Here is a 14,380-nt window from a genome sequence, read left to right as displayed (position 1 = left end):
GGGGGAACGGTGGGCTGTGGGACCTGATCTGGTAATACAGAAGGGACTCGGATACTGAATCACGAAGAATGGACCATCGTCACAGGAACTTGAAAAGCTACGACAGTACCTGGAGTAACGTCACCCGTAACCAGTTTAGCCGAATTGTCTCCGAGATTTGTCCGTTTAGTCGTGTTGTGGGTGTGGTGTAGCCGAGTTGTTCGGATTCCGATACGGCTACTGGTAAGTTACCGCATATGATTTTTGAGGAATCGTGTTCACATATTTGAGCATAGACTTTTACTATACATATTTATGATCGCTTCTATTTTTAACTGTCACAGATTTCAAACCAATTGGTTTCAATTAAAACGAAAAGCGATATTTTATCCCTAAATACCAATAAATAATTTCAACAACTGCGCAAAGCGATCCATAAGTAGGGATGGCGGAATCGAGTCCGGATTCGATTACAGAATCGATTCTTTGCGGAATCGACTAGAATCGATTCCGATGCATTGGAATCGATTCTCGAGGTTATAACTTGGATTGCAAACAATGTGTAACGTTTTGTGGCAATTTCTTCACATATATGTATAAACTGCTTCACTGCTATGTTGAGTTGCTACGACAACGCAAACTTCACTATATATAATACATAATATTTCGATAGAAGGCTTCAACGTTTATTTATTTTGAAAATCTCTGTGGGTTCTGAGGGATTTGTTTTTTTGTGCGATTTTGTCTCCTGTGGCAGATTGGATACCCATACTACTTAGTTCCGGCCTTCTTGGCAGTCCAAAATTTAAACATTGTGCTCTCGTTTGATTTCATATGGTATTGCTTAGGTGGGTATGTGTTTACGGTAAGATATGTCGAGGAATTGAGATTCAGAATCGAGAATCGGAATCGAAAATTTAGGAATCGGATAAGAATCGAATACTTGTAAGTACTCATACTTGGCATCCTTATCCATAAGTCCGTTTCTTGTCCAATAAACGACAAATCTTCAATACCAGTTTGACCATTACCTTTGCATCAAGAAATGCGTCTAAAATTTCGCTCCAAACATAACAAGCTGGTCCATCAACACTTGCATCCACGTCTTTGTACATGCTATAAAAATCTTCTTTTGTTTCTTCATGTTCCTGAACTCTTAACCAGTCTTTGCCAAGGTGATAGTTGGCTTTATCATAATCGTACGTTTTGTAGCCTAATTTTGTCAATGCCGCCCCAAGTGATTTGGTTCCAGTTCTGGGAAAACCAATACCCAAAACGTTTATAGCTACGTTTCTGTGAAGTACGGTGAAGGAAACAAACTTTACCTTGATTGGCGCAGCTATTACACTTGCAAAAGTAGCTGAGACACATATTAATTTATGTATTTTGCTCTTAAGTTCCATACGTTAGGAAAATGATGCCTACAACCGCATTTGCTGTGGCAACTATTACAATTTAACATCATTTGTAACTAATTTGGTATAATTATGAGCTGAGTTGCGCGAGACTAACTTCCTATCCTTCTTATATGACTTCATGCTATATAGTGAATCCGTATACGTATAATGCAAGTGAGCTGTAGCCGGATTAAACAAGACTATGCTATATTCAATTCAAGAATCCTGTTGCACACTGAGACACATGTATTTCTGTAACGTTCCTTCTGACCAAATTAAGACTTCCTCAGACAAGCAGACCCATTTCTTGTCATTGTTATAAACTGCTTGTAAACTGTCCTTTCTGGATATTTCATGAAATAAACTTATGCACGACTAAAATGTAGAAAAATAATGAAGTCACTCTAGATTTTGACATTTTATGCAGGACAACGCTGTGTTTGAGGGTTCCGTCTATACTCTATACTATAGCAAATAGTTTCATTATATACAATGGAATGGCAATAAAATGCCGTAGTTTGTTCGACTTTTAGCTCTTTAGTGGAATATTTAATATAGTGCACTCGTTTTGATTTTACGTTCTGTGTATTCTGTTCTCCACTTGAACTTAATCAAATAATATTGTTGTGCAAAAATGCTATTAGTAGATAATGTATATACCATGATTGTGGGCAAAGTGGTTCCGAGTTCGTCATATGTAATAAAACAAGAGATCATACGAAGTGGTATTAAATTTTTACAGTACCGTTAGGATTCCGTATCAAAGAATTCCCGTATTTGCTGATCACCAGATCTCTGAAATGCAATCGAGGAACCGCTACACATGCGCAATATTAAATGTTAATGACGTCAGCACGCAAAACTTCAAGTAGAAAAACGAATCCAATAGAACCCACAGAAATTTTTGAAATAAATGAAAGCAATAGATTTTCAGCGACATCAACAATCTTTAACCGCAGACAATTGTATAATTGAGCCAGTAGTTGGAAAGAAATTTCCACAAAAAGGCCAACAAAAATAGGAATACTAACAACAACGTATTCGTATTCACTGAATGTGCAATTTTGTTCCACGGGGTGGCGTGCCTGTGCCAAACGAGGCAGTTCGTGGTCTGTGTTTATATCGATATTAAGAAAGATTGGCTAACACGTGCAGGACAGAGAGATTTAAGAAGCATTGGGTTGCTGACAGGTTTTTGTAAATACTTCAATGTTTGAATTCCAGAACTAAAAATGTAGAATGATTGTGGGAGTAGCTACTGAATTTGTTTCAGCTACTTGGTAAGAAGAGACGAATCTCAATTTTAGTAAAGTATCTTCATTGTTTCTGGTATCTCGTCATTCTTAAAAAATAAGCTCTTAAGTTTAACACACAAAAAACAAAATGATTTTATTTCCAAACAAATATTTAAACAGATATTATATATATTCCAATAAATGTGAAAATATTAAAAAAATATTTCAAGAATGACATGCAAAATTTCGTTTCCTTGGTTCAACCAAATGTTTGTCTCAAATGACGTGTAGCCAAAAAAGGATTTAGGTTTAAATTCTTATCGACCTAAGCTTAATATCTCCCCAAAAGCAAAAAGAAATGAATCCGTCTTTTTAGTACGGTATATGTGTGCCTGTCTTTAGAATAAAAGTTAGGTGGGGAAGTATGCCACATTTCAAAAATTTGTTGCAAAGATAACGATATAAGTTGCATTTAATCTTGGAATAATTCACTTTATTAAACTTCAAATTGTATGTGATGAGTTATATTGATACAATTTATTGTTAAGCTCCAAAACTACCAGTGACGGATCTCCGATTTAAATAAGAACAAAGAGACTAATAATAAAATAGAATTCAAAAGATCACAGAATACAGAATTGTGTCTAGAGCAACAATTCACTAATACAGAAGTTTCAACAGACCAATAATTGCCAACACCAGCTACGAATCAATTTAGAATTTACAATTTCAGACGGATGTTCCTATAATTTTTATTATTGATTAAATTTTTTATCAGGACTTAAGAGTTTGGCGTTTTTCTGTTATTGTTATATTCGATTAACCCTAGAGCTATCCGAAAATTTCCCATAGTATAAGTCAAAATTCTTCGCGTAATTGGAAGTAAATAACTTATAAAAAAAATTGCAAGCGCCAAGTTTTTCCCGTAAAAATGTTTGTTATTCTGGATTCCGAAACCTATGTCAAAATTTAATCTTATGACTCAACAGCCAAGAGATGCATGGAAGTCAAGGCTTGATTCGTAAGCGATAAAGGCTCTGTTATAAGCAGTGTTTTCTCACGGTTGGCACGAAAAATTTAACCAAGTATGACCGAGTTGACTATTACCAAGAATCGCAATCGCGACCCTGTCTCGATAGGACTTACGGACCTAGCATTGACAAGCAGAATTGCTCAAATATAAAATAGTTATTATCGGGTATAATAAAATATATAGACTACAATTTCTCAAACAAAATTTTCAAATGAAATCGATCGATTAGGGAGTTAGATGAATTGCGTTTTGGTTTAACAGCTTGCGAATCACAACTTGGAAGAAAAGTATCGTGAAATCGAGTATAAATTGTGCAAAATTATTTACACAGTATGAAACCCAAATATAATATTACACTATTCGAATGCATGTGATCTGGTATAGCACAATCACAAAATTTTTAGTCCTATTGAAAAATTTTAATGCATAAAATATAGACTGGCCAAATAGTATAACAAAAACGATTAAAATATTTTAAAATGACGATATATTTTACATCAGCAAATTTCTGTATGTATTGCATAAATACATTCTATTTAGATGGGAGACGTTTCAACCAGAGGATTCTGAACTTCTGGATTCTTTTCTCGAACATCTTCAGCATTGCTGGAGGATTTCCTAGATTCACCCTCATATTTTCTATATAATGATTGAATATTTTAGAAAATCAAAATTTTAGGTTTCAGTTTAATTTTGGTCGCTATTATACATATTGTATGAATATCTTACCACTCAAGAATAACCAAATGAACACATACCCATACTCACACATATCCGACTCTCTTGCTCACTCTTTTTTCCACAATTCACACTCAAAGGGAATATTATATTATAACTTACTTCATACTAAATTTTGTTGTTGCCGTCATGCTGCTGCTTACTGAATGCGTTCCAATGCTGCGTTTCTTCGCAGTATGTCGAACTCTTCCCCCGCCAGATGTAATAGATGATGTTCGATTTTTAACTGACCTTCGAACCGACTCTGTAGCAGATCTATGAAATAACATTTTTTTTACACAGCCGTTTTCTCTGAATAGGACAAATTTGGATCCCGAGCAGGATATGAAACCAAAAGCAAAAAAAAACAAACAGTGGCAGTATATCGAATAATATGCTTTGCATTGAAGCCGTGTATTGAAACGTATGTGCAGTCGTACTATAACAATCGTTTCAAAAAGTTTGATATTGCATTATATAGGTTTTTTTTCGGCCCCTAATCAAGTACTGGTGTTCTAAAAAACTCCTGCCAGACTTTGTCGACTTATAGGATAGATTAACTGTTACTCGTATCGAGTTGTTACACCATCACTCCAAACAAGTGTTGGGAGAAATGAAATTTGGTCATTGCTTCATTGCATTCCCAAGTAATTCCACCCTGCCTGGGGTGGAAGTCATCTCATGAGGATCTTCAATCTGTGACAAAATGGTTCGATGCAATGTTGTAATACTTACCACAAAGCAAGTCAGCGAGGCAAATAAAATTTAAGTAACGCAGTTACGTTATGGAGATGAAGTAGCGTGAGGAAGCAATTTATTTTTTCTGTTCATACGTTTGCAAAGATTATAGACTGTTTGGTATATATTGCACAACCTCAATTTGAAACATACCCATATTTAACACTTTGATTGAACAGGGTTTTTCTTTCGACAGTTCCAATAATTACTTTGATAACGGTTTCATGGCTGCATTTTTTTAGATCCAGTCGAAATTATTTTTTAAAGAGTGTTGAAGTCGTGCTTAATCTACAAGGAGTGGGACTGATGACAACACTCTTTGGTCTTTTCGTGCAGGAAGTTTACCAAGAAAACGCCTGAGCTAAGCTAACTTTGTCAGTGAATATGGAAATTTTCGAGGAAACGAGGAAATGACGTCTTGTGAATTTTTTTCAATATAACTGATTGTCGTATGTTGTATTGTGCAGATTCAGCTACATGTACGCATTGTTAGCACTTTATTTCAATCCATAGAAAACCTATTCAAAAATGTTGCACCTGCATATAGATTTCACCCGTGGACATTGGACCCTATGGATTTCCTGCAACCACGAACATTTGAACCCATAAACATTTGCATCTATGCCATTTTGAACCGACGGATATTGGCATTCACAAACTCTTGAATCCTGGTTATTTGCATCCACGGATATTTGTTACCACGCACATTCACACCTAATATATTGGAAATGAAGACAGATTACATATTTCAAGTAGCCTATATTCTTCCTTTTTTAGTCTTTGCTAGCTATATTCATATCCCACTTTGCTTTTCGTCGATCATTTTCTTCGTACAAAATAACGCAAAGATAGCTGGATTTATTACATCCAATTTGATCGTGCAGGTGGCAATGAAACCTGCTTCAATTCGAAGACTGTTTCCCATGGGTGTAATTGTCTACAGGTGCAATTGTCTGAGGGTGCAAAATCTATGGGTTCAAATGTCTATAGGAGCAAATGTCACGGGTGCAAATGTTCATGGGTACGAATGTACGTGTGTGCAAATGTCCGCTGACTGAAATGTACGTGGGTGCAAATGTTCATGGGTGCAAATGTTCGTGATGGGTGCAAATTTCCTTGGGTGTAACTCTTCATGAGTTCGAATATCTGTGGGTGCAAACGTTCATGGGTGCAAACGTACGTGGGTGCAAATTTCCTTGGGTGTAAATCTCCATGAGTACGAATACCTGTGGGTGCAAACGTTCATGGGGACAAATAATCGTGGGTGTAAATATTCATAGATCCAATCTGTATGAGGGTGCTATAATCTGCGGGTGCAAATGTATGCATGAGTGCAATTGTATATAGGTGAAAATGTTCGTGAATGCAGTATGCAGGTGAAAATGTCCTGGGTGCAAATATACGGGTACAAGATGAGTTTAAATACAATGGAGCCAATAGGGATTCTCAAATCGCTATAACCACTTATGTCGTTGGAATCAGCCTTAAAATTCTATCCCAATAAAATTGGAAATAATATTCTAATGCATGAGTTTTCTTGAGTTTGTCCTGGGGTATTGAAGCAAGTTATTAAAAATTTGAATATAAAAAATTAGTATGTTTGTATACATAACAATATTTGTATACATAACTATATTTGTATGTATATTTATTTAAATATAAATCACAGTATAAAAAGAAAGTAAAATTCAAGCGCCATCACAAAAACACGCATAAATACCAAAATAACAATACCTCAATCGTTTAAAAAATCTCGTTCCGATTAAATTGTAAATGTAGGGATTGACTGCCGAGTTCATATACGCCAGTAGAGATGTCGTTGATCCAAGCCTTGCACAAAACTCAGTCTATAAAAAAATGAAAAAGCAATGATTAGACAAAGCACTTGACTTCCGATTAAATAACCTTATTTTCGACGATAACTAAATTATCATTGTAAAGAACACAAATTTGATCATTGTGACGTTCACTTGTTACGTAATAGTTTTGTGTTTTTGTGGGTCTACTCCCGTAGTATGTGAACCAAGATGGCGAACGCCGAAACGTAGTATGTGTACCAGGTTTTTATGGACTCGTGCCTTATCAGTTACCGGCACCGGTACACTTGTGGCAAGTCATATTCGTCAGCCTCATTCGTTTATTTAACAAATAAAGTTTATATAAAATAAGTAGACAAATGCAATAAAATTCATATTGTGAAATACGAATATGGCACCGAAAAAGAAAGAAAGTAAAACGTAAGCAATTTCACCTCGAACTGTTTCAGATCGAATAACTCCGGATGTTTCTCAGCCATGGATAAAAATCGGTATTTTTTAATAAAATGAGTCATATTTTACTTACATTCATTTCTATAGAAAGGAGTGTCAAATTTGACGATGACTAATTTCTTACTACATTATATTAATATTAGATTACCAATTTTAGCGATGGAATAGAACTTTTAACAACTCGCATTTTTTTTAATTACAATGATTACCAATCACAAAGTATGTACTAGGTAGAATATGGGGAAAAAATATCAAGCCCTGACTATCATCTTAAATACATACCAATATTTCAGCAGTCGCCAAAAAATAATTGTAATCACATTAGTTGCGAGGATAAAACACAATAAGAAGTTATGAAGCCAACTTACTGATTCGTTCACGATACCTTTTATCTTCGCCATATGAACTACATGATATGGAAGCCAACACACGATGAAAAGTAGAACAAGTGCAAGACAGGTGTATGTGACGCGAATGCGGTTTTTCTCCGCCTTAATTGACGCAGCAGATTTTGAGCGACTTCTTTTGCCATGTGCTGATGATGCGGACCTAGATATTGTTTCACTGACAACGCTGGAACGACGAATTCTTAGTTTTCGTAGCTCCCGCGAAATCAAGAAATAGCAGCCTGACATTCCCTAAAAAAAGGAAATAGCTAAATTAGTTTTTTGTTACTAACTATTTGTATGATAATACGGTATTTAGTAACGACGAATGAGACTAGTGCTGTAAGCGAATACCCTTTTACGTTGAAATTAGACATTTTTAAATGAATCTGCCTTAAACCCTATTGGGCCGCCTTAATAATTAGTGCGGTAGGAAAACTCATCGAAAGCATGCAAAGGAAAAACTGCTGTTTTAAATATAATATTAAATATAACAATTGAGCATTATGCCGATAAATATCTATCGAACATAAGATAATAACATAAAAGCAAGAAAGGCAAAATATAGGTATAGAGAATAATTTTTGCCACGACTATTTTGAAATATTTTTACAATATGAATGTATATTTTAGGTTTGGTTAGTACATTTCACTTGCAATGTACTCAATGATTTTAAAAATATGCGCCTTAATTGAGACACAACACTTCGCATTTTAAAGAAATTATAAGTGAAGGTTTAACAATTAGAACAGTTGAATGACAAAACATCACTCACCAGTACGGGAATCACGAACATGATCACAAAGTTTAATACCAAGTACACTGTCCATGATCGACCACTCAATGAATATGTACATCCCATGTTGGTAACGTCACTTGTATCGTTGTCGTAATATTCATATGAGCCGGAATATTCGTAATAATCGTCATATCTTAAAATATTCGTAACAGGATTTGAGTTTTGTGCGAAGTTTGGGTTAGAATCAGGGCCGGATGGAGAAGATTACAGAAAAGAGTTGCTAAAGCTACAGCAATCAATTCATGGTTTCAAATGAATTTGGAAGGAAACTGTACCCTAAGGAAATTATATTTTTTAATCGGCTTTCAACATCATTAAATTAACTACTATCCTGCTGTTAGAATATTTTGTTCTTCGAACGGCAGTGTATGCTAGAAAAGAACTGCACTGTAAATTAGCATGTATTTTTTAACTTTAACCATAAAATTGGTTCAGGAACTTTGAAAATGAAGCGAAGTAAAGGGACGTAAACATATCACTTGCATTGTTATGTCATAAACGCATATATTATATGTCTATGATTTTTGATCATTTTTTGACTTGGCGGGTCACCGAAAAAACACGGCGGTCAGTTGTTTGCCACCCCCGCCCATTTTGAAAGAGACATCTTTGACAAAACAACGGCGTAATGCTCCAGTATGCGTTGTGGCGTATAACTGCATTGTGATGCCATAAACAGTAGTGGGATTCAGCCGGTTCGCACCGGTTCTATAGAACCGTCTCACGGAATTTTATGAAATCAGCGAACCGGTTAGCATTACTGTTTTATTTACTAAAAAAATATGACATTTTGTAACATAACCAGCTAAAAAATATGACTTTTGTGATAGAACCGGCTGACAAAAAATTTAAGTTTTAACATTGGTCATAAACAGTAGTGGTATTCATCCGGTTCGCACCAGTTCTATAGAACCGTCTGGCGGAATTTTATGAGATCAGCGAACCGGTTAGCATTACTGAAAAAACATGACTTTTTGTAACAGAATCGGCTGAAAAATATGACATTTGCGTGATAGAACCGGCTGACAAAAAATTTGAATCCCACCACTGGTCATAAATGTATATTTTTAGTTGAGTGAAATACGGAACGGTACGTAAGCTAATTACTAAAAGCAGATGGTTGAATGAGCTGGCTTTAAAAACACTTTAAGAAACTTAAGCATGCAGTAAAACGTCTGAACATCTGAAAAACCGATGTCATACTATATGTATCTAGTCACGGTTTGGTCACGGCCTAATTACGAATAAATGAAACATTACTGATAAATAACATTACCATTTGATTTTGGAAACAAGAGAGCAATGATCAAATACCAGAGCGAAGCAGTCCTTACCTTTGACGCTACCGGTACCCTCAAAAAATTCCCGAGTTTCGCGTAGCAAGAATTTACAGAGTCAAACCAGTGCTCCCACGGATAAAATATTACAGCGAAATTTTGGACAAAATATCAGATTCCATACGTAATTTAGAAATAAATAAAAGTAAAATCTAATCTTTACTCACTGAAAATTTCAAAACAAATGGTCTAGTAATCAATGAGAAAAACGATTTTCATAACCATACCAAGAAGAATAAGAACAACAATAATGCAAAATGATCGTTATGTCCACTAACGTGTCCCATAAGCGTTCTACTATAAACGGGTAGGGCTTTTTTCATTAAGACAAAATTCATTTATTCGACGTATATAATTTATTAACCATTTAAACTGTAAATATGTGAGACAGCCTTTAAGATTTGAAAACAGTTTACATGTAAAGAATAGTTTGGAATTGAATGTTGAGAACCCAGGCTTGGGCCTACCGTACCTAATGATAAATCCAAAAAATGAAATGACGACATAGCCTTGTTTCCACTAATTCCAATACTTTTAAAGAAAACTTACCCAGTCAAATTGAAGTCCTCAAGATCAATACAACTCGGTCCTGTGCTGATAAAAGCTGTCTTATTAACACATTCTTCTATCGACTCTCCCGAAGCCATACACTTCTCTTCGATCGATTTCGGAAATTCATATCTGAATGTATATATATAAATAATTGGATGGCCATAATGGGCGGTGAGAGGCTTGTTTTGGGGCGCTATAGATGTGTAATTAATTCTGTTCGCCTACTTTACATTAAGTCGGATAAAGGGACTAAAACTTATGTGCAGGAGGAGGTATCTTTACTTGACCAACGCAGACAGTCCCCGAACTCGTACTAGAACTAAAATAAAGAAAATCGTAATAAAATTATGGCCTAACCCTAACCTGTTACATATGCTAGGCCAGCTAGGAGAGTACCTGTTTTTGACAGGACTCTATCGTTCTATAATATTACTTGGAATTATTTTCATCATACCAAAGAAATGTTATTGACAAGTGATGAACGCCACACAAACCGTTGGTAATAGCTAATAGATAAAATAAACTATAAGAGTTTATAAGTTTAGAAAAGTTGCGAGGTTGAAAGCCTCAGTTTTCCGAGCTGTCTTTTCCGGTCGTATTAAACAAATGTGTTTGATTTTCTGTTTAACGTCTGAGTTACATGCAGCAATTCTACTGTAGATTTTATCTGCTATCCAACAACTTTTATCAGGATGTAGATACGAAATATAGCGTAAACTAACTTGAATGGTGTATAACATAAAATAACAACAAAATATATTAAAAGTAACATTTTGTAATGACCAATACTGAGCATATTCAAAGCAATATCAAGAATGTGTGGTGGACTACAGTCAGTCGAGTGTTATCACACTGATAAAGTGCATAGGCGTAGCCAGTGTTTTTTAAATTTTTACGTCATTCCAACATCATTTTACTCAATTCTTGAACGATTTCTAAACTTGACGTCCTGGCTTGCCATCAAAAATGCTTTCACCAAATGAACCAACCGAAATAGATGAAAATGCGCGCTTGGATAACTTTGACAGCGTAAGTATGTTGAGAGATTCTTGTAGATAATGTTAGATATTGGTAGCTGTTTTTATCTGACTTAATCGGAGCAAAAAGCACGAGCAAGCGTCGTATTACGTCTTATACAAAAAAAAAGTGGATTACTTGCTTTTTCAAACCTAGAACGTAACCGTTTTGGTAACTTTTTATTGAAAATATTATCATCGATATCAAACAATGATTAGTACTCACAGACACTTGCAATTCGGACTTGTTCCTCGCTTATCGCTGTAGAGCATGACTGGGATGCATAAGAGAAGAGCCGACAACCACACCCCGGCGGTGATGATATACGCTGCTTTATTCGAACGAAGTTTTCGGCCAAAATCGGTGAACCCATGGCACACTGCTACATATCGATCAAAGCTCATAACCTAAAGGGTAAATGTTTATAAATTCTAATAAAAACATGTATGTAACAACTCCAACTGACTGAGAATATGGAGCATATCCAACGCATACAATCATTCGAAAAGGCACGAGTATAAATTCCAATTAAATTGTTCAAGAGTTGAATGGGGCATCTTTACGTAAAACATTCATTTTAAATAAATAAACCGTTCTAAATTATATTTCACCCTGATTCTAGGGATGTTGTTACAGAAGTTGAGCGTCGCCCGTATTATATTTATTGAAATTACACATGTATAATTTGAATATTCTATTCGAATGCTTCTAAAATTGGAAAAGCGCAAACAAAAGGTGCACACTTATACAGAGAAAATTTGTCTAAAACAGAAGTTGGACAAACTTTTATTTAATTGTTTACATCTTGCTAAATTCCAGGAAAGTACCCCCCAAGTGTATATCACCTTTTTATTGGTGTTCGTAGGTCCAAGATTAAAGTGGCGCTAGGCTAGAGTCGCTAGGCAATCTCCCCGTTGCAAAATAGTAACACTCCCAAGTACACAGCTAAAGGACACATTAATTCATACACTTTCTTACTTGCAAAATTCCTAACACCTTAACTTGACAGTATCAACAGTCACCAATGAATTACTCTTGGTGTATAAACTTGCACTTTGACCTCAAACACATCATTAATTTTTCTCATCTCACCAGTAGAAACAAAATTGAAGAGTAGTAATTTAGGAACACTACTGACTCCTTTATCTTGCATAAACCAGCTGAAAATATCCATTTCTGATGATTGTCCTCAATTACTTTAAACGGTATATTCATCAGGAATATGGAGTCAGCAAAAGCAAGTTGTAGCACATACCTGCAACAAAAAGATAATAAATATACCAAATGGAGGCAAGAATTTCCAATTTGACACAATGTTTTTGATTCATCTCATGAGTAAATAGACCGAAGTTTTTAAAAAATTGTTTGGATATACTTACAGAAATTCATTTTACCGTTTGTAAAGTTCTTTACAATATTTTATGGCGCAATCGTTTGCTATCCAGGGTGAAATTATTTTTAAAAATATATTCAATAAAAACACTACCTATAATATATAAACTTTATGGGTAATAGTGTTCAGGTGTTCAGTAACTCTTTCAAACGAGTGTTTTTTATCGAATCATGATGTATGTATTATACAAAGAGTCGCACATTTTGGAAAGACTGGTCTCAGTAATTTTTGCATTCAAACTAAATTTTATTATAAACAAAACTGACTTAATATGAGCATTTACCAGTGAGTAACAGATTTCTTGAATTCCCTCAGAACTATTATTACGAATATCACGATGAAGTTTCCGAACAACCCAATTATGCAGAACAGAATACGAAACACCGTAAGTGTTGTATTGTTTGAATCATCTTTGGCCTCTTCCTCCTTCATGATGGTAGTTACGGAAATTTTCTTACACTGCCGTACTATTCTGATTCATATATAAGTTGGAATTCGCTAACTGATAGTTTGCTGTAGCAATAGATGGTTCCTATCACAATATGAACGCAGGGTATCGATAGTCGTGAATGGAAACTATTCTAAGCGCGGATAATATGCATATTATATATTTTTTTCTTTAAACGTATTCTATTTTATAAAAAAACACGGGAATTTCCATTTACAAAGAAACCATCGATGAAACGTTTGTCAGCAGATTCATACAATCTGACTGGGCATATTGTTACCCACAACATGTTATAAAATATAACGTGAACAAAAGAATGTCCGATAACTTTCTAAACGAAAATTTTTGTGGAATTCATTGACATTGCATTTTGAGTCATACATATATACAATGGTAGCAAAAAGAATCAGATATTTTGCATACCGTGCTTGTGCTGATGTCACAAAATATCCAGCTGCGTAACATAACAGGTCGATTATTCTAAGATGAAGTCGGGTGGATTGTAACACTATCACACGACAAAAATATCTTAATATAAATACGTTTTTTCAACTAATGATATGCCATTCGGTTAACCAATCGTATATATTATTCCAATATGCCGTCGAAAAAACCTGCTAATCGATGTGTCAAGAGCAACTTTTAAAGTGAATAGCAATGAACGTGTTTTTGTTACGCAAATACAAATAATAGTTACTATTGTGACAACGTGTGACAACAGAGTTGGGGCCAAGGGGTCAATTTCTGGCTCGTCCTATTCATGATAAAATATACAGGATGAATCCATTTGTTGAAATACCAAAATCATGTACTATACAGGCGAGTAATATGTGGTTCGATTAGACTTCTTTCCAAGTTGTCACCCAATTCATTGTATTACAAGGCATGATTCGACTCATCTAAGAAAATTTAAATTGACTGACGCCAAGCCAAGTCATACCCCACAGATTAAAACCGTAAATCTTTAGTCTCGCGATTGTTAAAAACCTTATGAAACTGTCTCTTTTGCCCTATTCTATTTTTGTTGCTTACCATTGAAGGCGCTGGTGACCTATATGATCACTGGCTTTATCACCCT

General features: G+C 35.1%; 1 protein-coding gene across 1 annotated transcript; it reads right to left on the bottom strand.

Annotated features, from left to right (window-relative positions):
- Positions 1-2,745: 2,745 nt before the first annotated feature.
- LOC120347177 (somatostatin receptor type 2-like) lies at positions 2,746-13,558 on the bottom strand. The gene is made up of 9 exons (XM_039417061.2): positions 13,138-13,558; positions 12,554-12,716; positions 11,687-11,868; positions 10,442-10,573; positions 8,532-8,688; positions 7,738-8,007; positions 6,834-6,946; positions 4,485-4,637; positions 2,746-4,283 (listed from the first exon to the last, which is right to left on the bottom strand). The coding sequence occupies exons 1-9, from the start codon at positions 13,284-13,286 to the stop codon at positions 4,181-4,183; spliced, it is 1,422 nt and encodes a 473-aa protein (XP_039272995.2). The 5' UTR covers positions 13,287-13,558; the 3' UTR covers positions 2,746-4,180.
- Between the last annotated feature and the right edge of the window lie 822 nt (positions 13,559-14,380).

The sequence above is a fragment of the Styela clava genome, chromosome 11 (genome assembly GCF_964204865.1).
Source record: "Styela clava chromosome 11, kaStyClav1.hap1.2, whole genome shotgun sequence".
In the NCBI taxonomy this organism is placed as follows: Eukaryota; Metazoa; Chordata; class Ascidiacea; order Stolidobranchia; family Styelidae; genus Styela; species Styela clava.
The sequence above is the reverse complement of the archived record's forward strand: the minus strand, read 5'-3'. Positions and strand labels throughout refer to the sequence as shown.